This window comes from Oncorhynchus mykiss, chromosome 10 (assembly GCF_057628025.1).
Source record: "Oncorhynchus mykiss isolate SJ-2025 chromosome 10, ASM5762802v1, whole genome shotgun sequence".
In the NCBI taxonomy this organism is placed as follows: domain Eukaryota; kingdom Metazoa; phylum Chordata; class Actinopteri; order Salmoniformes; family Salmonidae; genus Oncorhynchus; species Oncorhynchus mykiss.
The window spans coordinates 83,693,211-83,718,411 of NC_143031.1; the positions used below are offsets into that span (position 1 = coordinate 83,693,211).

General features: G+C 47.2%; 2 protein-coding genes across 3 annotated transcripts in view; one reads left to right on the forward strand and one right to left on the reverse strand.

The window, feature by feature from the left end:
* Positions 1 to 25,201, forward strand: part of LOC110514511 (protein Dok-7) — an 88,218-nt gene that overhangs the window by 59,669 nt on the left and 3,348 nt on the right. The window lies entirely within an intron of this gene.
* On the reverse strand, positions 4,730 to 18,455 carry LOC149980646 (alpha-2-macroglobulin receptor-associated protein-like). Of its 2 annotated transcripts, none has more exons than XM_090188184.1 (10): positions 18,074 to 18,455; positions 16,971 to 17,115; positions 12,996 to 13,126; positions 12,098 to 12,218; positions 9,624 to 9,714; positions 9,378 to 9,442; positions 9,216 to 9,298; positions 9,050 to 9,100; positions 7,080 to 7,205; positions 4,730 to 6,442 (listed from the first exon to the last, which is right to left on the reverse strand). In XM_090188184.1, the coding sequence occupies exons 1-10, from the start codon at positions 18,233 to 18,235 to the stop codon at positions 6,374 to 6,376; spliced, it is 1,044 nt and encodes a 347-aa protein (XP_090044310.1). In that variant the 5' UTR covers positions 18,236 to 18,455; the 3' UTR covers positions 4,730 to 6,373. The 2 variants fall into 2 exon arrangements, with proteins under 2 accessions (XP_090044310.1, XP_090044311.1); XM_090188185.1 differs by having other exon boundaries at positions 16,907 to 17,115; positions 18,074 to 18,285.

Below are 25,201 nucleotides of genomic sequence, written 5' to 3' on the forward strand. Positions count from 1 at the left end.
AACACAGGCTGGGATTTAATCTAGACATGTTGAAGAGCACCTGACAGAACACAGGCTGGGATTTAATCTAGACATGTTGAAGAGCACCTGACAGAACACAGGCTGGGATTTAATCTAGACATGTTGAAGAGCACCTGACAGAACACAGGCTGGGATTTAATCTAGACATGTTGAAGAGCACCTGACAGAACACAGGCTGGGATTTAATCTAGACATGTTGAAGAGCACCTGACAGAACACAGGCTGGGATTTAATCTAGACATGTTGAAGAGCACCTGACAGAACACAGGCTGGGATTTAATCTAGGCATGTTGAAGAGCACCTGACAGAACACAGGCTGGGATTTAATCTAGGCATGTTGAAGAGCACCTGACAGAACACAGGCTGGGATTTAATCTAGACATGTTGAAGAGCACCTGACAGAACACAGGCTGGGATTTAATCTAGACATGTTGAAGAGCACCTGACAGAACACAGGCTGGGATTTAATCTAGACATGTTGAAGAGCACCTGACAGAACACAGGCTGGGATTTAATCTAGGCATGTTGAAGAGCACCTGACAGAACACAGGCTGGGATTTAATCTAGGCATGTTGAAGAGCACCTGACAGAACACAGGCTGGGATTTAATCTAGGCATGTTGAAGAGCACCTGACAGAACACAGGCTGGGATTTAATCTAGGCATGTTGAAGAGCACCTGACAGAACACAGGCTGGGATTTAATCTAGACATGTTGAAGAGCACCTGACAGAACACAGGCTGGGATTTAATCTAGGCATGTTGAAGAGCACCTGACAGAACACAGGCTGGGATTTAATCTAGGCATGTTGAAGAGCACCTGACAGAACACAGGCTGGGATTTAATCTAGACATGTTGAAGAGCACCTGACAGAACACAGGCTGGGATTTAATCTAGGCATGTTGAAGAGCACCTGACAGAACACAGGCTGGGATTTAATCTAGACATGTTGAAGAGCACCTGACAGAACACAGGCTGGGATTTAATCTAGACATGTTGAAGAGCACCTGACAGAACACAGGCTGGGATTTAATCTAGGCATGTTGAAGAGCACCTGACAGAACACAGGCTGGGATTTAATCTAGACATGTTGAAGAGCACCTGACAGAACACAGGCTGGGATTTAATCTAGACATGTTGAAGAGCACCTGACAGAACACAGGCTGGGATTTAATCTAGACATGTTGAAGAGCACCTGACAGAACACAGGCTGGGATTTAATCTAGACATGTTGAAGAGCACCTGACAGAACACAGGCTGGGATTTAATCTAGGCATGTTGAAGAGCACCTGACAGAACACAGGCTGGGATTTAATCTAGGCATGTTGAAGAGCACCTGACAGAACACAGGCTGGGATTTAATCTAGACATGTTGAAGAGCACCTGACAGAACACAGGCTGGGATTTAATCTAGGCATGTTGAAGAGCACCTGACAGAACACAGGCTGGGATTTAATCTAGACATGTTGAAGAGCACCTGACAGAACACAGGCTGGGATTTAATCTAGACATGTTGAAGAGCACCTGACAGAACACAGGCTGGGATTTAATCTAGGCATGTTGAAGAGCACCTGACAGAACACAGGCTGGGATTTAATCTAGACATGTTGAAGAGCACCTGACAGAACACAGGCTGGGATTTAATCTAGACATGTTGAAGAGCACCTGACAGAACACAGGCTGGGATTTAATCTAGACATGTTGAAGAGCACCTGACAGAACACAGGCTGGGATTTAATCTAGACATGTTGAAGAGCACCTGACAGAACACAGGCTGGGATTTAATCTAGGCATGTTGAAGAGCACCTGACAGAACACAGGCTGGGATTTAATCTAGGCATGTTGAAGAGCACCTGACAGAACACAGGCTGGGATTTAATCTAGGCATGTTGAAGAGCACCTGACAGAACACAGGCTGGGATTTAATCTAGGCATGTTGAAGAGCACCTGACAGAACACAGGCTGGGATTTAATCTAGACATGTTGAAGAGCACCTGACAGAACACAGGCTGGGATTTAATCTAGGCATGTTGAAGAGCACCTGACAGAACACAGGCTGGGATTTAATCTAGACATGTTGAAGAGCACCTGACAGAACACAGGCTGGGATTTAATCTAGACATGTTGAAGAGCACCTGACAGAACACAGGCTGGGATTTAATCTAGGCATGTTGAAGAGCACCTGACAGAACACAGGCTGGGATTTAATCTAGGCATGTTGAAGAGCACCTGACAGAACACAGGCTGGGATTTAATCTAGGCATGTTGAAGAGCACCTGACAGAACACAGGCTGGGATTCAATCTAGGCATGTTGAAGAGCACCTGACAGAACACAGGCTGGGATTCAATCTAGGCATGTTGAAGAGCACCTGACAGAACACAGGCTGGGATTCAATCTAGACATGTTGAAGAGCACCTGACAGAACACAGGCTGGGATTTAATCTAGACATGTTGAAGAGCACCTGACAGAACACAGGCTGGGATTTAATCTAGACATGTTGAAGAGCACCTGACAGAACACAGGCTGGGATTCAATCTAGGCATGTTGAAGAGCACCTGACAGAACACAGGCTGGGATTTAATCTAGACATGTTGAAGAGCACCTGACAGAACACAGGCTGGGATTTAATCTAGGCATGTTGAAGAGCACCTGACAGAACACAGGCTGGGATTTAATCTAGACATGTTGAAGAGCACCTGACAGAACACAGGCTGGGATTTAATCTAGACATGTTGAAGAGCACCTGACAGAACACAGGCTGGGATTCAATCTAGGCATGTTGAAGAGCACCTGACAGAACACAGGCTGGGATTTAATCTAGACATGTTGAAGAGCACCTGACAGAACACAGGCTGGGATTTAATCTAGGCATGTTGAAGAGCACCTGACAGAACACAGGCTGGGATTCAATCTAGACATGTTGAAGAGCACCTGACAGAACACAGGCTGGGATTTAATCTAGACATGTTGAAGAGCACCTGACAGAACACAGGCTGGGATTTAATCTAGACATGTTGAAGAGCACCTGACAGAACACAGGCTGGGATTTAATCTAGGCATGTTGAAGAGCACCTGACAGAACACAGGCTGGGATTTAATCTAGGCATGTTGAAGAGCACCTGACAGAACACAGGCTGGGATTTAATCTAGGCATGTTGAAGAGCACCTGACAGAACACAGGCTGGGATTTAATCTAGGCATGTTGAAGAGCACCTGACAGAACACAGGCTGGGATTTAATCTAGACATGTTGAAGAGCACCTGACAGAACACAGGCTGGGATTTAATCTAGACATGTTGAAGAGCACCTGACAGAACACAGGCTGGGATTTAATCTAGGCATGTTGAAGAGCACCTGACAGAACACAGGCTGGGATTTAATCTAGGCATGTTGAAGAGCACCTGACAGAACACAGGCTGGGATTTAATCTAGGCATGTTGAAGAGCACCTGACAGAACACAGGCTGGGATTTAATCTAGACATGTTGAAGAGCACCTGACAGAACACAGGCTGGGATTTAATCTAGACATGTTGAAGAGCACCGGACAGAACACAGGCTGGGATTTAATCTAGGCATGTTGAAGAGCACCTGACAGAACACAGGCTGGGATTTAATCTAGACATGTTGAAGAGCACCTGACAGAACACAGGCTGGGATTTAATCTAGACATGTTGAAGAGCACCTGACAGAACACAGGCTGGGATTTAATCTAGACATGTTGAAGAGCACCTGACAGAACACAGGCTGGGATTTAATCTAGACATGTTGAAGAGCACCTGACAGAACACAGGCTGGGATTCAATCTAGGCATGTTGAAGAGCACCTGACAGAACACAGGCTGGGATTTAATCTAGACATGTTGAAGAGCACCTGACAGAACACAGGCTGGGATTTAATCTAGGCATGTTGAAGAGCACCTGACAGTCAACAAAATATAATCCACGCTGGCACCGACATACCTCTGCAAGGCGCATTTGAGCCTAGACCTGAAGAATGAATGAACTACTCAGTTACCACGTCCTAAAGCCTAGACCTGAAGACAGAACTACTCAGATATGCTCCAGGCCCCAGAAACTGGGGGGTTTCGAACCCACAGCCACTCCTGTACAACCAGGTCTCGGAGATTGGTGATCTACACACCCCCTGGTGCCACCAGGAACCCGAACCCTTCGCTCTGTGACCTGTTCAAACTGGATATATCAACCTCTCACACCGGTCTGTTAAGATGGAAAACAAACGTATCACTGGTGGGATTTGAACTAACAACCATCCGGTTACTGCCGTAGGGTTGAACTAACAACCATCCGGTTACTGCCGTAGGGTTGAACTAACACCCATCTGGTTACTGCCGTAGAATTCAACTAACACCCATCTGGTTACTGCCGTAGGGTTGAACTAACAACCGTCTGGTTACTGCCGTAGGGTCGGAGTCCTCTGAGATACTGAGGCTTCTGGGTGTCTCTAAAGCCATCAGTTCCTGCAGTTTAAAAGAGATCATTAGCGAAGACAGCACTCATAGTTTCCAGTGACTGTTGTTCGTTGTCATGGTGCCAGAAACAGGTTTTATGTTCCATTCCCATGTGAACTACACACGATTCATCAGCAAGGCTTTAAACATATGTTTAGGCCTACAATAGTAATTCTGTTAAATTGTGTTATGCTCATTGTGTACCAATTTCGTCAAAATATCCAGATGACGAGAAAATGGGAGAAAAGGTGTTTTATTGCTTTTTGGAAAATTTGTTTCGATCTACATTCGATTCATTTTTGTTACAGTGTTTTGCATCTTCAGGATGCCCCGCCCACATGGGCCAATAAGACTGGTTCAAAGACTGTTAACATCGATTTACAATCACGACACTGGTTCTCTCAGTAACTCTCTGATTGGTTAATACAGCCCCTTGTGTTACAGCTTTAATTTAAAATGGATTCAGTTTAGATTATTATATTTTCTCCACTGGGCCTACACACAATACTCCCATCATGTCAAAGTTATATTTTTAGATTATTATTTTGACAAATAAATTGAAAATCTGAAATGTTCATGAGTCAAGTATTCAACCCCATTGTTATAACAAGGCCAATTAAGTGCCGTAGTAAATATGTACTTAAAGCCACATCAGTTACAAGGACTCACTCTGTCTGCAAGGACAGTGTTCAACATGACTGTTGAATGACTTACCTCATCACTCCAACCCCACACATACAGATAATTGTACGGTCCTTCAAATCGAGCTGTGAATTTCAACCACAAAAGACCAGAGAGGTTTTACAATAACCTCGCAAAAAGAAGGGCACCTCATTTTGGTAGATGAATAAAACGCTGAAAGCAGACATTGAATATCAACACACCAAGTCACTGCAAAAGATTCAGGCGTCCGTCCTAACCGAGTTGCCAGAGAGGATGGAAACCGCTCGGGGATTTCACCATTAGGCCAAAGGTCACGGAGGAGTTCTTGAGATTTTCTGATATACCAATGATCCTATGTGTTACTATGGCGATGTCGTCAAATCCACTAATACCACGTGTTACTATGGTGATGTTGTCAAATCCACTGACACCGCGCGTTACTACGGCGACGTCGTCAAATCCACTGATACCGCGCGTTACTACGGCGACGTCGTCGTCAACTCCACTGATACCGCGCGTTACTACGGCGACGCAGCTATTTCCCTAGAAAAGGTTCGATGGTGGTAATATGTGGTCGTCTCAAATACTTTCAGAATAAAACTCTTGATCAAAGTTAGTAGGTGTTTGATCAAGAACGTACAGGGGGCTCTGGTCTAAAGTAGTGCACTATGTAGGGAATAGGGTGACATTTGGTACACGGGCATAATCAGATGTACCTACAGTAGGGATATATATACACATATTTACACAGAACAAGTAGTGGCACTGAAAGACACGTTCTCCATCCCAAATGGTACCCTATTCCCGACACAGTGCACTACTTCCATAGGGCCCCTGGTCAAACGTAGTGCACTATGTAGGGAATAGGGTGCCATTTGAGATTAGAAGCAGGCTCATCATTATTCAAATGGAACATGATCACAAATGAGATTTACGCGGAAAAACACTGATTTCATTAAAAGTAGTCTACAAAAGAGCGATGTGGACGGAAGTGTGTGTGTGTGTGTGTATATATATATAGACGGGCAGATTAGCAGTTCATCGTAGGGTTGTCATGACAGCAGCATCGCCACTCTGAACCACTGTGGCAAGAAAAACACGAAGCAAGACTTAATTTGTTGTTTCGAGTCCCGATGTTGAAAACACACAGCCTTCTGCCCCCCCCCTCCCCCCCAGGGCCTTCTGTCCCCCCCCCCAGGGCCTCGTCTGAGTAACCCCTTACAGTTCGTTACGGTCCAGTCCTTTACGGGAGATCTTGCTGGTTAAATCCTGCATGTGCTTCTTCATCTGAGAGAGAAAGAGAGAGAGAGAGGCGTTACAACAAATCTCTCTAGTCTTCTCTGCCAGGTTATTGTCTCTTTAGTCTTCTCTGCCAGGTTATTGTCTCTCTAGTCTTCTCTGCCAGGTTATGGTCTCTCTAGTCTTCTCTGCCAGGTTATGGTCTCTCTAGTCTTCTCTGCCAGGTTATGGTCTCTCTAGTCTTCTCTGCCAGGTTATGGTCTCTCTAGTCTTCTCTGCCAGGTTATTGTCTCTCTGGTCTTCTCTGCCAGGTTACTGTCTCTCTGGTCTTCTCTGCCAGGTTATGGTCTCTAGTCTTCTCTGCCAGGTTATTGTCTCTAGTCTTCTCTGCCAGGTTATTGTCTCTCTGGTCTTCTCTGCCAGGTATCGTCTCTCTCCTACCTTGTATCCCATCTCTCTGGTCTTCTCGGCCAGGTTATTGTCTCTCTCCTATCTTGCACCACATCTCTCTAGTCTTCTCGGCCAGGTTATTGTATCCCATCTCCCTGGTCTTCTCGGCCAGGTTATTGTATCTCTCCTACCTTGTATCCCATCTCTCTAGTCTTCTCTGCCAGGTTATTGTATCTCTCCTACCTTGTATCCCATCTCCCTGGTCTTCTCTGCCAGGTTATTGTATCTCTCCTACCTTGTATCCCATCTCTCTGGTCTTCTCGGCCAGGTTATTGTATCTCTCCTGGTTTCTCAGGATGTGGTCGTTGTCTCCTAGAGCTTCTACATGTCTCAGCTTCTTGTGGGATAACTCCAACTGTTCCTGAGAGGGGGAGGGAGGAAGGAGAGGAGAGGGAGAGAGAGGCAGGGGGGAGAGGGAAGAGCAGGGAGGAGAGAGGGAAGAGAGAGAATCAGGGAGGAGAGAGGGAAGAGAGAGAATCAGGGAGGAGAGAGGGAAGAGAGAGAATCAGAGAGGAGAGAGAGGGAGGGAGGAGAAAGTGAGTGGTCCTATCCCAAATGGACCCTACGCCCTAGGCACTTGCTTGGTGAAAGCACCATATTGCTTACACCTGTCAAACCCTCTCAGATCTCTAAGTGCCTTATGGGCCCATTTGGGACATCAAGCGAGGTGAATAAAAGACAGTGTATTCAGACCTTCACTTTTCCACATTTTGTTACGTTACATCCTTATTCTAAAATGGATTGAGTAATCAACAATTCCCAAATCTTTGCAAATGTAAATAACATTTTAAAAAACTGAAATACATTAATTATTCAAACCCTTCACTATGAGACTCTAAATGGAGCTCAGGTGCATCCTGTTTCCATTGATCTTTCTTGAGATGTTTCCACAACTTGATTGGAGTCCACCTGTGGTAAATTCAATTGATTGGACGTGATTTGGAAAGGCACACACCTGTCTATATAAAGGTCCCACAGTTGACAGTGCATGTCAGAGCAAAAACCAAGCCATAAGGTCGAAGGAATTGTCAGTAGAGCGCCGAGACAGGATTGTGTCGAGGCACAGATCTGGGGAAGGGTACCAAAACATTTATGCTGCATTGAAGGTCCCCAAGAACACAGTGGCCTCCATCATTCTGAAATGGAAGGAGTTTGGAACCAAGACTCTTCATAGAGCTGGCCACCCGGCCAAACTGACCAATCGGGGGAGAAGGGCCCTGGTCAAGGAGGTGACCAAGAACCCGAGGGTCACTCTGACGAAGCTCTAGAGTTCCTCTGTGGAGATGGGAGAACCTTCCAGAAGGACAACCATCTCTGCAGCACTCCACCAACCAGGCCTTTATGGTAGAGTGGCCAGACGGAAGCCACTCCTCAGTAAAAGGAACATGACAGCCCGCTTGGTGTTTGCCAAAAGGCATCTAAAGATTCCCAGACCATGAACAACAAGTCTGGAGGAAACCTGGCAACATCCCTACGGTGAAGCATGGAGGTGGCAGCATCATGCTGAGGGGATGTTTTTCAGCAGCAGGGACTGGGAGACTAGTCAGGATCAAGGCAAAGATGAACGGAGTGAAGTACAGAGAGATCCTTGATGAAAACCTGCTCCAGAGCAGTCAGGACCTGAGACTGGGGTGAAGATTCACCGTCCAACAGGAAAACGACCCTAAGCACACAGCCAAGACAACACAGGAGTGGCTTCGGGACAAGTCTCTGAATGTCCTTGAGTGGCCCAGCAAGGGCCCGGACTTGAACATGATCAAACATCTCTGGAGAGACCTGAAAATAGCTGTGCAGCAACTCTCCCCATCCAACCTGACAGAGCTTGAGAGGATCTGCAGAGAAGAATGGGAGATACTCCCCAAATACAGGTGTACCGAGCTTGTAGCATCACACCCAAGGCTGTAATCGCTGCCAAAGGTGCTTCAACAAAGTACTGAGTAAAGGGTCTGAATACTTATGCAAATGTCATATTTTAGTTTTTTTTGCTTTGTCATTATGGGGCATTGTGATGTCATTATGGGGTATTGTGATGTCATTATGGGGTATTGTGATGTCATTATCGGGTATTGTGATGTCATTATGGGGCATTGTGATGTCATTATGGGGTATTGTGATGTCATTATGGGGTATTGTGATGTCATTATCGGGTATTGTGTGTAGGTCGATGAGGGAAAAAAACTGATTGATTAATAATTGATTGGTTACCTGGTAGTGGCTGTGCTTCTCTACCTTGGTCTCAAAGTGCTTCAGTTCCTCCTGATCACACACACACACACAGGGAGAGACACACCCAAACCGGACAGAACATTATGATCCAGACTGTGAAAAGTGATCACTTTAAAACAGATATGGAAAGAAAACACACACACACCTTGAGCGAGTCCAGTTCATCCCCAGTCAGGTTGGCTCTCTGTGCCATCTCCCACAGCTCTATCACCCTGGGCTCTTTAAACTCTGGAGAGGAGGGAGGGGGACATCACAACTAGTCACACTCAACTGTGTGTGTGTGTGTGTGTGTGTGTGTACCACTCACCGCTGTCCTCGCTGAAGCCTTCGTGGCTGAGTTTCCTCAGGCGTTCAAAGCCCTGGTTCAGATCCCTACACACACACACACACACACACACACCATTAAAACACACACACCGTTAAAACACACACACACACACCATTAAAGCACACAAACAACCTTAAAAACGCACACACACACACACACACAACGTTAATGCACACACACCGTTAAAACACACAGGACACACACACACACAGCGTTAATACACACCTCATCTTGTCCTTCAGGTCGGTGTGTTTCTGATGCAGGACATGTTGTTTAACTTCCCCTTCTAATGGAGAGATCACATTCTTATGGATCTCTATAGAGGGGGGGGGGGGGGGGGGGTGGAGAGAGATGGGGGAGGGGGAGGGGATGGAGAGAGATGAGGGAGGGGATGGAGAGAGATGGGGGAGGGGATGGAGAGAGATGGGGGAGGGGATGGAGAGAGATGGGGAGGGGATGGAGTGAGATGGGGAGGGGATGGAGTGAGATGAGGGAGGGGATGGAGAGAGATGGGGGAGGGGATGGAGAGAGATGAGGGAGGGGATGGAGAGAGATGAGGGAGGGGATGGAGAGAGATGAGGGAGGGGATGGAGAGAGATGAGGGAGGGGATGGAGAGAGATGAGGGAGGGGATGGAGAGAGATGGGGGAGGGGGAGGGGATGGAGAGAGATGGGGGAGGGGATGGAGAGAGATGGGGAGGGGATGGAGAGAGATGGGGGAGGGGATGGAGAGAGATGAGGGAGGGGATGGAGAGAGATGAGGGAGGGGATGGAGAGAGATGGGGGAGGGGATGGAGAGAGATGGGGAGGGGATGGAGAGAGATGGGGGAGGGGATGGAGAGAGATGAGGGAGGGGATGGAGAGAGATGAGGGAGGGGATGGAGAGAGATGAGGGAGGGGATGGAGAGAGATGAGGGAGGGGATGGAGAGAGATGAGGGAGGGGATGGAGAGAGATGAGGGAGGGGATGGAGAGAGATGAGGGAGGGGATGGAGAGAGATGAGGGAGGGGATGGAGAGAGATGAGGGAGGGGATGGAGAGAGATGAGGGAGGGGATGGAGAGAGATGAGGGAGGGGATGGAGAGAGATGAGGGAGGGGATGGAGAGAGATGGGGGAGGGGATGGAGAGAGATGGGGGAGGGGATGGAGAGAGATGGGGGAGGGGATGGAGAGAGATGGGGGAGGGGATGGAGAGAGATGGGGAGGGGATGGAGAGAGATGAGGGAGGGGATGGAGAGAGATGAGGGAGGGGATGGAGAGAGATGAGGGAGGGGATGGGAAGAGGGAGGGAGGGGATTGGAGGAGGGAGGGAGGGGATTGGAGGAGGGAGGGAGGGGATTGGAGGAGGGAGGAACGCGATTGGAGGAGAGAGGAACGGATGAGGAGGGAGAGAAGGACGGGATTGGAGGAGGGAGGGATGAGGGAGGGACGGATGAGGAGGGAGAGACGGACGGGATTGGAGGAGAGACGGACAAGATTGGAGGAGGGAGGGACGGATGAGGGAGAGAAGGACGGGATTGGAGGAGGGAGGGACGGATGAGGAGGGAGAGAAGGACGGGATTGGAGGAGAGTGGGACGGATGGATGAGGAGGGAGAGAAGGATGAGGAGGGAGAGAAGGACGAGGAGGGAGAGAAGGACGAGGAGGGAGAGAAGGACGAGGAGGGAGAGAAGGACGAGGAGGGAGAGAAGGACGAGGAGGGAGAGAAGGACGAGGAGGGAGAGAAGGACGAGGAGGGAGAGACGGACGGGATTGGATGAGGGAGAGAAGGACGGGATTGGAGGAGGGAGGGACGGATGAGGAGGGAGAGAAGACAGACAGGGAGACAATCAACAAATACATGAAGGTCGTTTAGCAGACAGTGGTATTCAGAGTGACTAACTGTTGGTGGAGAAAACCACTACAATCACTGCCACTACTAACTTTCATCAATAAAACAGCTGTCAACAAAACCAAAAGTAATATTTCACACAATCACCAGCTGTCAAACAACTACATTATAATTCAACCTAAACCAAGTGACAGTTCATCACTGGGTAACACTGACAATCACTAGGGGAGAGAAGAGGAGAAGAGAGGAGAGGAGAGGAGAGGAGAGAGAGGAGAGAGACGAGAGGAGGAGAGGAGAGAGAGAGGAGGAGAAGAGAGAGAGAGGAGAGAGGAGAGAGAGAGAGAGAGGAGAGAGAGAGGGGAGAGGAGAGGAGAGAGAGGAGAAGAGAGGAGAGGAGTGCTTCTACACCTGCATTGCTTGCTGTTTGGGGTTTTAGGCTGGGTTTCTGTACAGCACTTTGAGATATCAGCTGATGTACGAAGGGCTATATAAATACATTTGATTTGATTTGAGAAGAGAGGAGAGAGAGAGAAGAGAGGAGAGAGAGGAGAGAGAGGAGAGGAGAAGAGAGGAGGAGAGAGAGAGAGGAGAGAGAGAGGAGAGAGAGGAGAAGAGAGGAGAGAGGAGAGGAGAGGAGAAGAGAGGAGAAGAGAGGAGAAGAGAGAGAGGAGAGAGAGGAGAGGAGAAGAGAGGAGAGAGAGGAGAGGAGAGGAGAGAAAAGAGAGAGGAGAAGAGAGGAGAGAGAGGCAGAGAGGAGAGCGGAGAGGAGAGGAGAGAGGAGAGGAGAGGAGAGAGGAGAGGAGAAGAGAGGAGAGAGACAGAGGCAGAACGACAGACAAAAGAGAAGAACGAGCGTAAAAAGCCCTCTCACCCTCCGTGCGGCTGACGGTATCCATGACGATGTTGTACTCGCTGATCTTGTCCTTGTGGTGTTGAAACTCCCTCTTCAGACTCTGCATCTCCTCCTCTGAGAACTTACCAGAACTCTTAGCCTGTAGGGAAACATTTCCACTACACTGTTAGAAGGAAGAATGAGGACAAGTCGCCCCAAAATGGCTTCTTGGGTTGTTAACTGGGGTGAAATCCATAGAGGGAGAGAAACTGAAGACAAGTTGCCCCAAAATGACTTATTGGGTTGTAAACTGGGGTGAAATCCATAGAGGGAGAGAAACTGAAGACAAGTTGCCCCAAAATGACTTCTTGGGTTGTAAACTGGGGTGAAAGCCATAGAGGGAAAGAAACTGAGCACCTTCATCCCCAAAATGGACGCTGTTATACTGAAACTGGCTGTGCGTCCCAATCATATCACCTTTCTCCTGAAGTGTTCACTCGTTCACTACTTCCCACTAATCTAAAGCCATTGGGTTGGTGGAGGCGTGGCCTAGGGGGAGTTATTACCATATTTCTGGTCACTGATTTGAAAGGAAATGACTGGTAAGAGAAGAGAACAAGTGCCCTCCCCCCACCACCCCGTCCCCCCCTCCTCCTCCCACCCTGTCCCCCCCTCCCTCCTCCTCCTCCCACCCCGTCCGACCCTCCTCCCCCCCCCCCCCACCCCGTCCCCCCCTCCTCCTCCCACCCCGTCCGACCCTCCTCCTCCCCCCCACCCGTCCCTCCCTCCTCCTCCCCCCACCCCGTCCGACCCTCCTCCTCCCCCCCACGCGTCCCTCCCTCCTCCTCCCTCCTCCCTCCACCCCGTCCGACCCTCCTCCTCACCTCACCCCACCCCTCCCTCCTCCTCCTCCCTCCCTCCCACCCCCCTCTCTCACCTTATTCCACAGTTTGTCCAGTCTGGGGTCATCAAACATGTCTCCTTCTCTGATGTCATGGTCCTTCAGGTTGTTAGATTCTAGAGGTCTGGTGTCCTTCTTCCCATCCATCCCATACTTAGCCAGGATCACTGGGGTGGGGGGAGACACAAAATGGACGCCAGTTAACCATACTATCCCATACTTAGCCAGGATCACTGGGGTGGAGGGGAGACACAAAATGGACACCAGTTAACCATACTATCCCATACTTAGCCAGGATCACTGGGGTGGAGGGGAAGACACAAAATGGACGCCAGTTAACCATACTATCCCATACTTAGCCAGGATCACTGGGGTGGAGGGGAGACACAAAATGGACGCCAGTTAACCATACTATCCCATACTTAGCCAGGATCACTGGGGTGGAGGAGAAGACACAAAATGGACGCCAGTAAACCATACTATCCCATACTTAGCCAGGATCACTGGGGTGGAGGGGAAGACACAAAATGGCATCCGGTTGGCGTTTCCACTCACTACCAAATATGGTGATGAGAGGAAGCCCAGTGGCCGGCGGTGGCGGAAGGTGGAGATGGGAGGATTTTGGACGACGTTCTGCTCATTATCTCATCGATTAAACATTTGATCTCGATACAGTTCTCTGTTACCCCAAATTACAATCTGTTATTTAACAGAGTGGACTAAGTTTTGTAGACTTCATTCATTGTTAAAGTTTTTTTTTTAAAGTAAAATAGTTGTTTATAAAGGAGTTAATTAAGGGTTGAATTTAGTTATTGCACACATGCACTTCAGAGTAGGCGTTCCCTAACACAAATATGCAAATACATGCTAGAAAGAGCCCAATAGGATCTCGCTAGCTCGTGTTTGGCTCTGCCCACTATGATTAGTGCCACCCCCCCATTGGAAATGGGAATATAGAATATATACCACGGCTAAGGGCTGTTCTTAGGCCCAACTCACACCTTCCCCAAGGCCTTCACACCCCTGAGACATTATAACAAGCCACACACCTTCCCCAAGGCCTTCACACCCCTGAGACATTATAACAAGCCACACACCTTCCCCAAGGCCTTCACACCCCTGAGACATTATAACAAGCCACACACCTTCCCCAAGGCCTTCACACCCCCACCACATTATAACAAGCCACACACCTTCCCCAAGGCCTTCACACCCCTGAGACATTATAACAAGCCACACACCTTCCCCAAGGCCTTCACACCCCTGAGACATTATAACAAGCCACACACCTTCCCCAAGGCCTTCACACCCCTGAGACATTATAACAAGCCACACACCTTCCCCAAGGCCTTCACACCCCTGAGACATTATAACAAGCCACACACCTTCCCCAATGCCTTCACACCCCTGAGACATTATAACAAGCCACACACCTTCCCCAAGGCCTTCACACCCCTGAGACATTATAACAAGCCACACACCTTCCCCAAGGCCTTCACACCCCTGAGACATTATAACAAGCCACACACCTTCCCCAAGGCCTTCACACCCCTGAGACATTATAACAAGCCACACACCTTCCCCAAGGCCTTCACACCCCTGAGACATTATAACAAGCCACACACCTTCCCCAAGGCCTTCACACCCCTGAGACATTATAACAAGCCACACACCTTCCCCAAGGCCTTCACACCCCTGAGACATTATAACAAGCCACACACCTTCCCCAAGGCCTTCACACCCCTGAGACATTATAACAAGCCACACACCTTCCCCAAGGCCTTCACACCCCTGAGACATTATAACAAGCGACACACCTTCCCCAAGGCCTTCACACCCCTGAGACATTATAACAAGCCACACACCTTCCTCAAGGCCTTCACACCCCAACAAGTCACACACCTTCCCCAAGGCCTTCACACCCCTGAGACATTATAACAAGCCACACACCTTCCCCAAGGTCTTCACACCCTGAGACATTATAACAAGCCACACACCTTCCCCAAGGCCTTCACACCCCTGAGACATTATAACAAGCCACACATCTTCCCCAAGGCCTTCACACCCCTGAGACATTATAACAAGCCACACACCTTCCTCAAGGCCTTCACACCCCAACAAGTCACACACCTTCCCCAAGGCCTTCACACCCCTGAGACATTATAACAAGCCACACCTTCCCCAAGGCCTTCACACCCCTGAGACATTATAACAAGCCACACACCTTCCCCAAGGCCTTCACACCCCTGAGACATTATAACAAGCCACACACCTTCCCCAAGGCCTTCACACCCCTGAGACATTATAACAAGCCACACACCTTCCCCAAGGCCTTCACACCCCTGAGACATTATAACAAGCCACACACCTTCCTCAAGGCCTTCACACCCCAACAAGTCACACACCTTCCCCAAGGCCTTCACACCCCTGAGACATTATAACAAGCCACACCTTCCCCAAGGCCTTCACACCCCTGAGACATTATAACAAGCCACACACCTTCCCCAAGGCCTTCACACCCCTGAGACATTATAACAAGCCACACACCTTCCCCAAGGCCTTCACACCCCTGAGACATTATAACAAGCCACACACCTTCCCCAAGGCCTTCACACCCCTGAGACATTATAACAAGCCACACACCTTCCCCAAGGCCTTCACACCCCTGAGACATTATAACAAGCCACACACCTTCCTCAAGGCCTTCACACCCCTGAGACATTATAACAAGCCACACACCTTCCCCAAGGCCCTTTCTGCTTTTTTAAAGCAGCTCTGTCTCTCTCTAGAAAATCTGCTGTTTATAAAGCAGCCCTGTCTCTCTCTAGAAAACCAACTGTTTATAAAGCAGCTCTGTCTCTCTCTAGAAAACCAACTGTTTATAAAGCAGCTCTGTCTCTCTCTAGAAAACCAACTGTTTATAAAGCAGCTCTGTCTCTAGAAAATCTACTGTTTATAAAGCAGCTCTGTCTCTCTCTAGAAAACCAACTGTTTATAAAGCAGCTCTGTCTCTCTAGAAAACCAACTGTTTATAAAGCAGCTCTGTCTCTCTCTAGAAAACCAACTGTTTATAAAGCAGCTCTGTCTCTCTCTAGAAAACCAACTGTTTATAAAGCAGCTCTGTCTCTCTCTAGAAAACCAACTGTTTATAAAGCAGCTCTGTCTCTCTCTAGAAAACCAACTGTTTATAAAGCAGCTCTGTCTCTCTCTAGAAAACCAACTGTTTATAAAGCAGCTCTGTCTCTCTCTAGAAAACCAACTGTTTATAAAGCAGCTCTGTCTCTCTCTAGAAAACCAACTGTTTATAAAGCAGCTCTGTCTCTCTCTAGACAATCTACTGTTTATAAAGCAGCTCTGTCTCTCTCTAGAAAACCAACTGTTTATAAAGCAGCTCTGTCTCTCTCTAGACAATCTACTGTTTATAAAGCAGCTCTGTCTCTCTAGAAAACCAACTGTTTATAAAGCAGCTCTGTCTCTCTCTAGACAATCTACTGTTTATAAAGCAGCTCTCTGTCTCTCTCTAGAAAACCAACTGTTTATAAAGCAGCTCTGTCTCTCTCTAGAAAACCAACTGTTTATAAAGCAGCTCTGTCTCTCTCTAGAAAACCAACTGTTTATAAAGCAGCTCTGTCTCTCTCTAGACAATCTACTGTTTATAAAGCAGCTCTGTCTCTCTCTAGACAATCTACTGTTTATAAAGCAGCTCTGTCTCTCTCTAGAAAACCAACTGTTTATAAAGCAGCTCTGTCTCTCTCTAGACAATCTACTGTTTATAAAGCTCTAGTTTAAGTGGTGTTATTTACACCAAGTAGTGTTATTTACACAACCCCCCCCCCCTCCTAGTCCTTCCCTCTCTCTCCATCAGTCAGGTAGGTAGTTTAAGTAGTTATTTAAAACCATCCTCCCTTCTAGTCTCTCTCTCCCCTCCATCCATCCCTCTCTCTCACCGTTGAAGCCACGTCGTAGCTTGGCCTCTCTCTCACCCACCCCCTCCATCCATCCATCTCTCACCGTTGAAGCCACGTCGTAGCTTGGCCTCTCTCTCTCCATTCTCATCCATCCCTTCTGCCTTAGACTTCTTCCACTGTAATTCATCTTTCTCCTGGATCTTCAGATCACTGTGGAGCTCTGCCTGACGCACTGGGGGCAACTGCATCTAGAGGAAGGAGAGAGACTGGTGTTAGACTGGAGCACTGGGGGCAACTGCATCTAGAGGAAGGAAGGAGAGAGGGATGGATGGAGCGAAAGAGAGAGACTGGTGTTAGACTGGAGCACTGGGGACAACTGCATCTAGACACGGCGGGATGATGAGAGAGAGGGGTGGATGGAAAAGAAAGGGAGAGAGGATGGAGGAGGGAAAGGGAGAGAGGGATGGAGGAGGGAAAGAGGATGGAGGAGGGAAAGAGGATGGAGGAGGGAAAGAGGATGGAGGAGGGAAAGGTAGAGAGGATGGAGGAGGGAAAGGGAGAGAGGATGGAGGAGAGAGGATGGAGGAGGGAAAGGGAGAGAGGATGGAGGAGGGAAAAGGAGAGAGGATGGAGGAGGGAAAGAGGATGGAGGAGGGAAAGGGAGAGAGGATGGAGGAGGGAAAGGGAGAGAGGATGGAGGAGGGAAAGGGAGAGAGGATGGAGGAGGGAAAGGGAGAGAGGATGGAGGAGGGAAAGGGAGAGAGGATGGAGGAGGGAAAGGGAGAGAGGATGGAGGAGGGAAAGGGAGAGAGGATGGAGGAGGGAAAGGGAGAGAGGATGGAGGAGGGAAAGGGAGAGAGGATGGAGGAGGGAAAGGGAGAGAGGATAGAGGAAGTGTAGTGTGTGTCTCGTCTGTGTGTGAGAGAAATCGGTTCCTTAAAGTACCCGGGTACAATCAGACCTCAGCCATCTCTAACTACTTCAACGTTACTTGATTGGCATAGGTAGCTAAATCAGCTAAGGTAACTGTTAGCTAGCTAAGTTAGCTAAACAAAATGTTGGATAGACCAAGGAAGTGTAGACAAAACGTTATCTAACTTTTGGACTCCACTAGGACCAGATAACGAAGACAATTCACTCTCGACTGTCTTAATATTTAAGTAAAACAAAGCTAAACTATAATAATAGCATGACTTGACTTCTTACCCTGGTCGCTTTCTCCCACACCTGGTTGAGTTTAGCTATCCTAAATTCCACCGTGCTCTTACCGTCCACGGACGGTTTCTGATCGTTCATTTCTCGAGAATACTTTCCTGCAATCGCCCCGACTGCGAGACACAACACCGCGAATAAACAACCGAACTTCATTTTTGCACCGTACCGGAAAATGGATGGAATAAATCTTAAAAATGAAACGCAATTTCAGAGCTACGGTCTATCTAACTCCGAGTACTTCAAGTCATGTGTTTAGAAGAGGCGGACGCGTCCTGAACTGCATTATGGGATATGTAGTTTTAAAACAACTATAAACTGGGTTTACACTTCTGGGGAAAGGGTTTGTAAACATACAATACCCACAATGCACCTCGTCATCGTCTCCTAGTAACGGTGGATGTGGGAGGCTTTGAGCAAATAGGAATCATCCACGCGTTGGATTGAAAAGGGATTTAGGGTTTAGCAATTTTACACCACACAGGCATAATTACATGTTGGCTAGCTTTCACACATGAAACAGCCTACTCAAGCAGTAATAAGTCACCCATTTTGTGTTAACCATTTAGTTTACTAAACTAGGTATTGATTGGCGCCTGCACACACACACACACACAAAGTTGTCTATGTTGGTTTACACAACTACACGTTGCCATGGCGCCCTAGCAGCCTAAGCACAGAGCTCATGTACATGGTAAATTATTTATGTGTTTTTAAATTGTGTTTTTAAATATTTGCAGATGGACTGGCAGCTTGCTAGTTGTTTTTGTTTGAATGATGCATCTGTACCAGCTTTGTTGTTGTTTCACCCTTGGCTGCCTGTTCCTGGTCTTTTGAAAACTCAGGAGTCACCTGAAGCACTAGAGGAATGGTAGAGGGCTCGTAGTGAGGACGACTGGCTACTACTCTGAACTGTGTGGTGAACTTTCTGGTGCCCAGAGCTGCTGAGACATCAAGTGGGTGCTACTCAGAGGGAAGGAGGACACTCAGGCTGATTCCCAGAGTAGCCCTCTACAAAGATCATCACTAGACTGTTCATCAACCACCTTCCTCTGATCATGATATGTCCCTCTCCATCTTTTAGAGGATGCATGAACTCAAAGACTTGGCCTCTATTGGCTGACCTAATTATCGTTAGACTTGGCCTCTATTGGTTGACCTAATTATCGTTAGACTTGGCCTCTATTGGTTGACCTAATTATCGTTAGACTTGGCCTCTATTGGTTGACCTAATTATAGTTAGGTCAACCAATAGAGGCAAAGTCTAACAATAATTAGGAAATTCATGATGATGTACTGGTTGTTCTATCTCTAGTTAGACTACTCATGTACTGGTTGTTCTAACTCTAGTTAGACTACTCATGTACTGGTTGTTCTAACTAGTTAGACTACTCATGTACTGGTTGTTCTAACTCTAGTTAGACTACTCATGTACTGGTTGTTCTAACTCTAGTTAGACTACTCATGTACTGGTTGTTCTAACTCTAGTTAGACTACTCATGTACTGGTTGTTCTAACTCTAGTTAGACTACTCATGTACTGGTTGTTCTAACTCTAGTTAGACTACTCATGTACTGGTTGTTCTAACTCTAGTTAGACTACTCATGTACTGGTTGTTTTAACTCTAGTTAGACTACTCATGTACTGGTTGTTCTAACTAGTTAGACTACTCATGTACTGGTTGTTCTAACTCTAGTTAGACTACTCCTGTACTGGTTGATCTAAATATAGTTAGACTACTCATGTACTGGTTGTTCTAACTCTAGTTAGACTACTCATGTACTGGTTGTTCTAACTCTAGTTAGACTACTCATGTACTGGTTGTTCTAACTCTAGTTAGACTACTCATGTACTGGTTGATCTAACTATAGTTAGACTACTCATGTACTGGTTGTTCTAACTCTAGTTAGACTACTCATGTACTGGTTGTTAGTTTTTTTTTTGCGTTTAAAGTGCTTTGAGATTCTTATGAACAGTGCTATAGAAATATAATAAATGATTATTATAATGATTATTATTCTGACTGTATTTGCATTGTTACCCAATAATATGCCTGAGAATCGACCAACCCATTCCAGATTCCGAACCACAATCTTAGAACCATTTATTGCAGCATCACAATGGCCCGGTAACCAAAACAAAAGAACCCTTCTATTCCTCTACACAAGCGCTATGGCAACAATCTAACAGTGTTTATTTTGAAAATCTAAATCTACCCCATACTAAAAAAAAATTTAAAAAAAAAAAATAGATTTCCAAACCTGCAGATTTGAACCGTTCGCCACACATCCTATTATTTGATGGAGAAACATTTTCACAAGATGAATCTTGACGACAGTCACAGACCTACTATTGGGCCTACTACAAACGATCACAATTCGAATTCTGAGTTCTCCATGCCAGCATGCAGACCTCTGCCTCCTCGTAGGGACTCAGTCTACTGGCAGGCTGGCCAGTCTCTGGAGGTCGGGGGGCGAAGTCTTCGCAAAACAGAGCAGAGAGAGAGACGGCTAACGGCTGCTTCTAGAGACACCTCTTCATGGGTGAGTGAGCTAAATGTAATGATATCCTAAATGGGCCTCTAGGGAATATGGTGCCTTTGTGATGTAGGTTGAAGAGACTCAGGCTATGACAAGACAGCTCAGGAAACCTTCTAGAGACACTTATTTTTGGGCTCCCGAAGTGGCTCAGCGGTCTAAGGCACTGCATCTCAGTGCTAGAGGTGTCACTACAGATCCTGGTTCGATTCCAGGCTGTATCACAACCGGCTGTGATTGGGAGTTCCACAGGGCGACGCACAATTGTCCCAGAGTCATTTGGCTGGGGTAGGCCGTCATTGTAAATAAGAATTTGTTCTTAACTGACTTGCCTAGTTAAAAAAAAAAATATATATATTTTTTTTTATGGCTCAGCGAGTGAGTTAAATGATAGAGAACCTTGTCTACGATACAGGACACTGATGGTCATTGGACTGGTCAGCCTAAATGACGTTAGATTCAGACCTGTAGACTGTGTTACCAGACTGTGTTACCAGACTGTGTTACCAGACTGTGTTCCTAATGGATCCCTGTAGAGACACAGCCCCTAGATGTTAGATTCAGACCTTTAGACTGTGTTACCAGGCTGTGTTATCAGACTGTGTTCCTAATGGATCCCTGTAGAGACACAGCCCCTGGATGTTAGATTCAGACCTGTAGACTGTGTTCCTAATGGATCCCTGTAGAGACACAGCCCCTAGATGTTAGATTCAGACCTGTAGACTGTGTTCCTAATGGATCCCTGTAGAGACACAGCCCCTAGATGTTAGATTCAGACCTGTAGACTGTGTTACCAGACTGTGTTACCAGACTGTGTTACTAATGGATCCCTGTAGAGACACAGCCCCTAGATGTTAGATTCAGACCTGTAGACTGTGTTACCAGACTGTGTTACCAGACTGTGTTACTAATGGATCCCTGTAGAGACACAGCCCCTAGATGTTAGATTCAGACCTGTAGACTGTGTTCCTAATGGATCCCTGTAGAGACACAGCCCCTAGATGTTAGATTCAGACCTGTAGACTGTGTTCCTAATGGATCCCTGTAGAGACACAGCCCCTAGATGTTAGATTCAGACCTGTAGACTGTGTTCCTAATGGATCCCTGTAGAGACACAGCCCCTAGATGTTAGATTCAGACCTGTAGACTGTGTTACCAGACTGTGTTACCAGACTGTGTCTATCCAGTCAGACTCCCATGAAATACGATGGGTGTAGCTGATGTCAGCTGCTCAGGAAAAACAAACTTCAGCAGAAAGTTGAACCCCGACCTCATAACTCCACAGTTCCCTGACTTGGGCCACTTCAACCAGGGTTTACTACCCCTCTTCACTCTGTGTTCCAAAGGGCACCATATTCCCTATGTAGTGCACTACTTTAGACCAGAGCCCAATGCCACCATATTCCCTATGTAGTGCACTACTTTAGACCAGAGCCCTATTCCCTATATAGTACACTACTTTAGACCAGAGCCCTATTCCCTATATAGTGCACTACTTTAGACCACAGCCCTATGGCACCATATTCCCTATGTAGTGGACTACTTTAGACCAGAGCCCTATGCCACCATATTCCCTATGTAGTGCACTACTTTAGACCAGAGCCCTATTCCCTATGTAGTGCACTAGTTTAGACCAGAGCCCTATTCCCTATATAGTGCACTACTTTAGACCAGAGCCCTATTCCCTATATAGTGCAGTATATTAGACCAGAGGCTGTGGGTTTGTGATACTCATAGTCTATCCTGCTGAGCTATAGCTCTGCTTACAGTGTGGGTGAGTTTCCCTGTAGTGATTTTCCCTGTAGTGAGTTTCCCTGTAGTGAGTTTCCCTGTAACGATGAAGTTAACATGGGGGGAAATTATGTCTCTCAAATATTAAACCAAGAGTCATCAAGCCACACATACACACACACACACACACACACACACACACACACACACACACACACACACACACACACACACACACACACACACACACACACACACACACACACACACACACACACACACAGACACAGACACACACACACACACACACACATACATACACACACACAGACACACACACACACACAGGCTGTATCAGTGGATATCTCCACTATAAGACTGTATCAGTGGAGGTCTCCGGCCACTATAAGACTGTATCAGTGGACGTCTCCACTATAAGACTGTATCAGTGGAGGTCTCCACTATAAGACTGTATCAGTGTAGGTCTCCGGCCACAATAAGACTGTATCAGTGGAGGCCTCCACTATAAGACTGTATCAGTGGAGGTCTCCACTATAAGACTGTATCAGTGGAGGTCTCCGGCCACAATAAGACTGTATCAGTGGAGGTCTCCACTATAAGACTGTATCAGTGGAGGTCTCCACTATAAGACTGTATCAGTGGAGGTCTCCACTATAAGACTGTATCAGTGAAGGTCTCCAGCCACTATAAGACTGTATCAGTGGAGGTCTCCACTATAAGACTGTATCAGTGGAGGTCTCCACTATAAGACTGTATCAGTGGAGGTCTCCAGCCACTATAAGACTGTATCAGTGGAGGTCTCCACTATAAGACTGTATCAGTGGAGGTCTCCACTATAAGACTGTATCAGTGGAGGTCTCCGGCCACTATAAGACTGTATCAGTGGAGGTCTCCGTCCACTATAAGTCTGTATCAGTGGCGGTCTCCACTATAAGACTGTATCAGTGGAGGTCTCCACTATAAGACTGTATCAGTGGAGGTCTCCACTATAAGACTGTATCAGTGGAGGTCTCCGGCCACTATAAGACTGTATCAGTGGAGGTCTCCACTATAAGACTCTATCAGTGGAGGTCTCCAGTATAAGACTGTATCAGTGGAGGTCTCCACTATAAGTCTGTATCAGTGGCGGTCTCCACTATAAGACTGTATCAGTGGAGGTCTCCACTATAAGACTGTATCAGTGGAGGTCTCCACTATAAGACTGTATCAGTGGAGGTCTCCAGCCACTATAAGACTGTATCAGTGGAGGTCTCCACTATAAGACTGTATCAGTGGAGGTCTCCACTATAAGACTGTATCAGTGGAGGTCTCCAATTTAAGACTGTATCAGTGGAGGTCTCCAGCCACTATAAGACTGTATCAGTGGAGGTCTCCACTATAAGACTCTATCAGTGGAGGTCTCCAGTATAAGACTGTATCAGTGGAGGTCTCCAATTTAAGACTGTATCAGTGGAGGTCTCCAGCCACTATAAGACTGTATCAGTTGAGGTCTCCACTATAAGACTGTATCAGTGGAGGTCTCCACTATAAGATTGTATCAGTGGAGGTCTCCACTATAATACTGTATCAGTGGAGGTCTCCACTATAAGACTGTATCAGTGGAGGTCTCCGTCCACTATAAGACTGTATCAGTGGAGGTCTCCACTATAAGACTCTATCAGTGGAGGTCTCCAGTATAAGACTGTATCAGTGGAGGTCTCCACTATAAGACTGTATCAGTGGAGGTCTCCGTCCACTATAAGACTGTATCAGTGGAGGTCTCCACTATAAGACTGTATCAGTGGAGGTCTCCGGCCACTATAAGACTGTATCTGTGGAGGTCTCCACTATAAGACTGTATCAGTGGAGGTCTCTACTATAAGACTGTATCAGTGGAGGTCTCCGGCCACTATAAGACTGTATCTGTGGAGGTCTCCACTATAAGACTGTATCAGTGGAGGTCTCCACTATAAGACTGTATCAGTGGAGGTCTCCGGCCACTATAAGACTGTATCAGTGGAGGTCTCCAGACACTATAAGGCTGTATCAGTGGAGGTCTCCACTATAAGCCTGTATCAGTGGAGGTCTCCACTATGAGACTGTATCAGTGGAGGTCTCCAGACACTATAAGACTGTATCAGTGGAGGTCTCCGGTCACTATGAGACTGTATCAGTGGAGGTCTCCACTATAAGACTGTATCAGTGGAGGTCTCCACTATAAGACTGTATCAGTGGAGGTCTCCACTATAAGACTGTATCAGTGGAGGTCTCCAGCCACTATAAGACTGCATCAGTGGAGGTCTCCAGTATAAGACTGTATCAGTGTAGGTCTCCACTATAAGACTGTATTAAAACCCTGCTGTAAACCATTGCTGGGTTTGTCTTGCCTTGGTGGTTGTTATTGTCATTACCTCTCGTTCTCTCGGCCAAATCAAATAGCCTTTTTGTCTGTGGGCGGTGTGTCTGTGTGTGTGTGTGTGTCCCTCAGTGCAGTGTATTCTAGAAGTGATGGTGGGTGGGGAGGGAGAGAAACTCCAGCCCCTAAAGCACTTCCCTTCAACTATGTTTGATGGCTTTCTTCTGTGCCCAAACCTTCAGCTTCCTTCTGCCTATTAGATACTGATACGATACACACAGAAAAAGTGTAACAGAGTATGAACTCGCTACTTTGGTGAGTTCATAACAACAACAAAAATAAAAGAGTGGGAGAGGAGTGGGGGTCGGGGGGAGGTCAGACAGAGACAGAGTAGAGAGAGAGAGAGACGGGGTAGAGAGAGACAGGGTAGAGAGAGACACATTAGAGAGAGACAGAGTAGAGAGAGAGAGTAGAGAGATATAGTAGAGAGAGACAGAG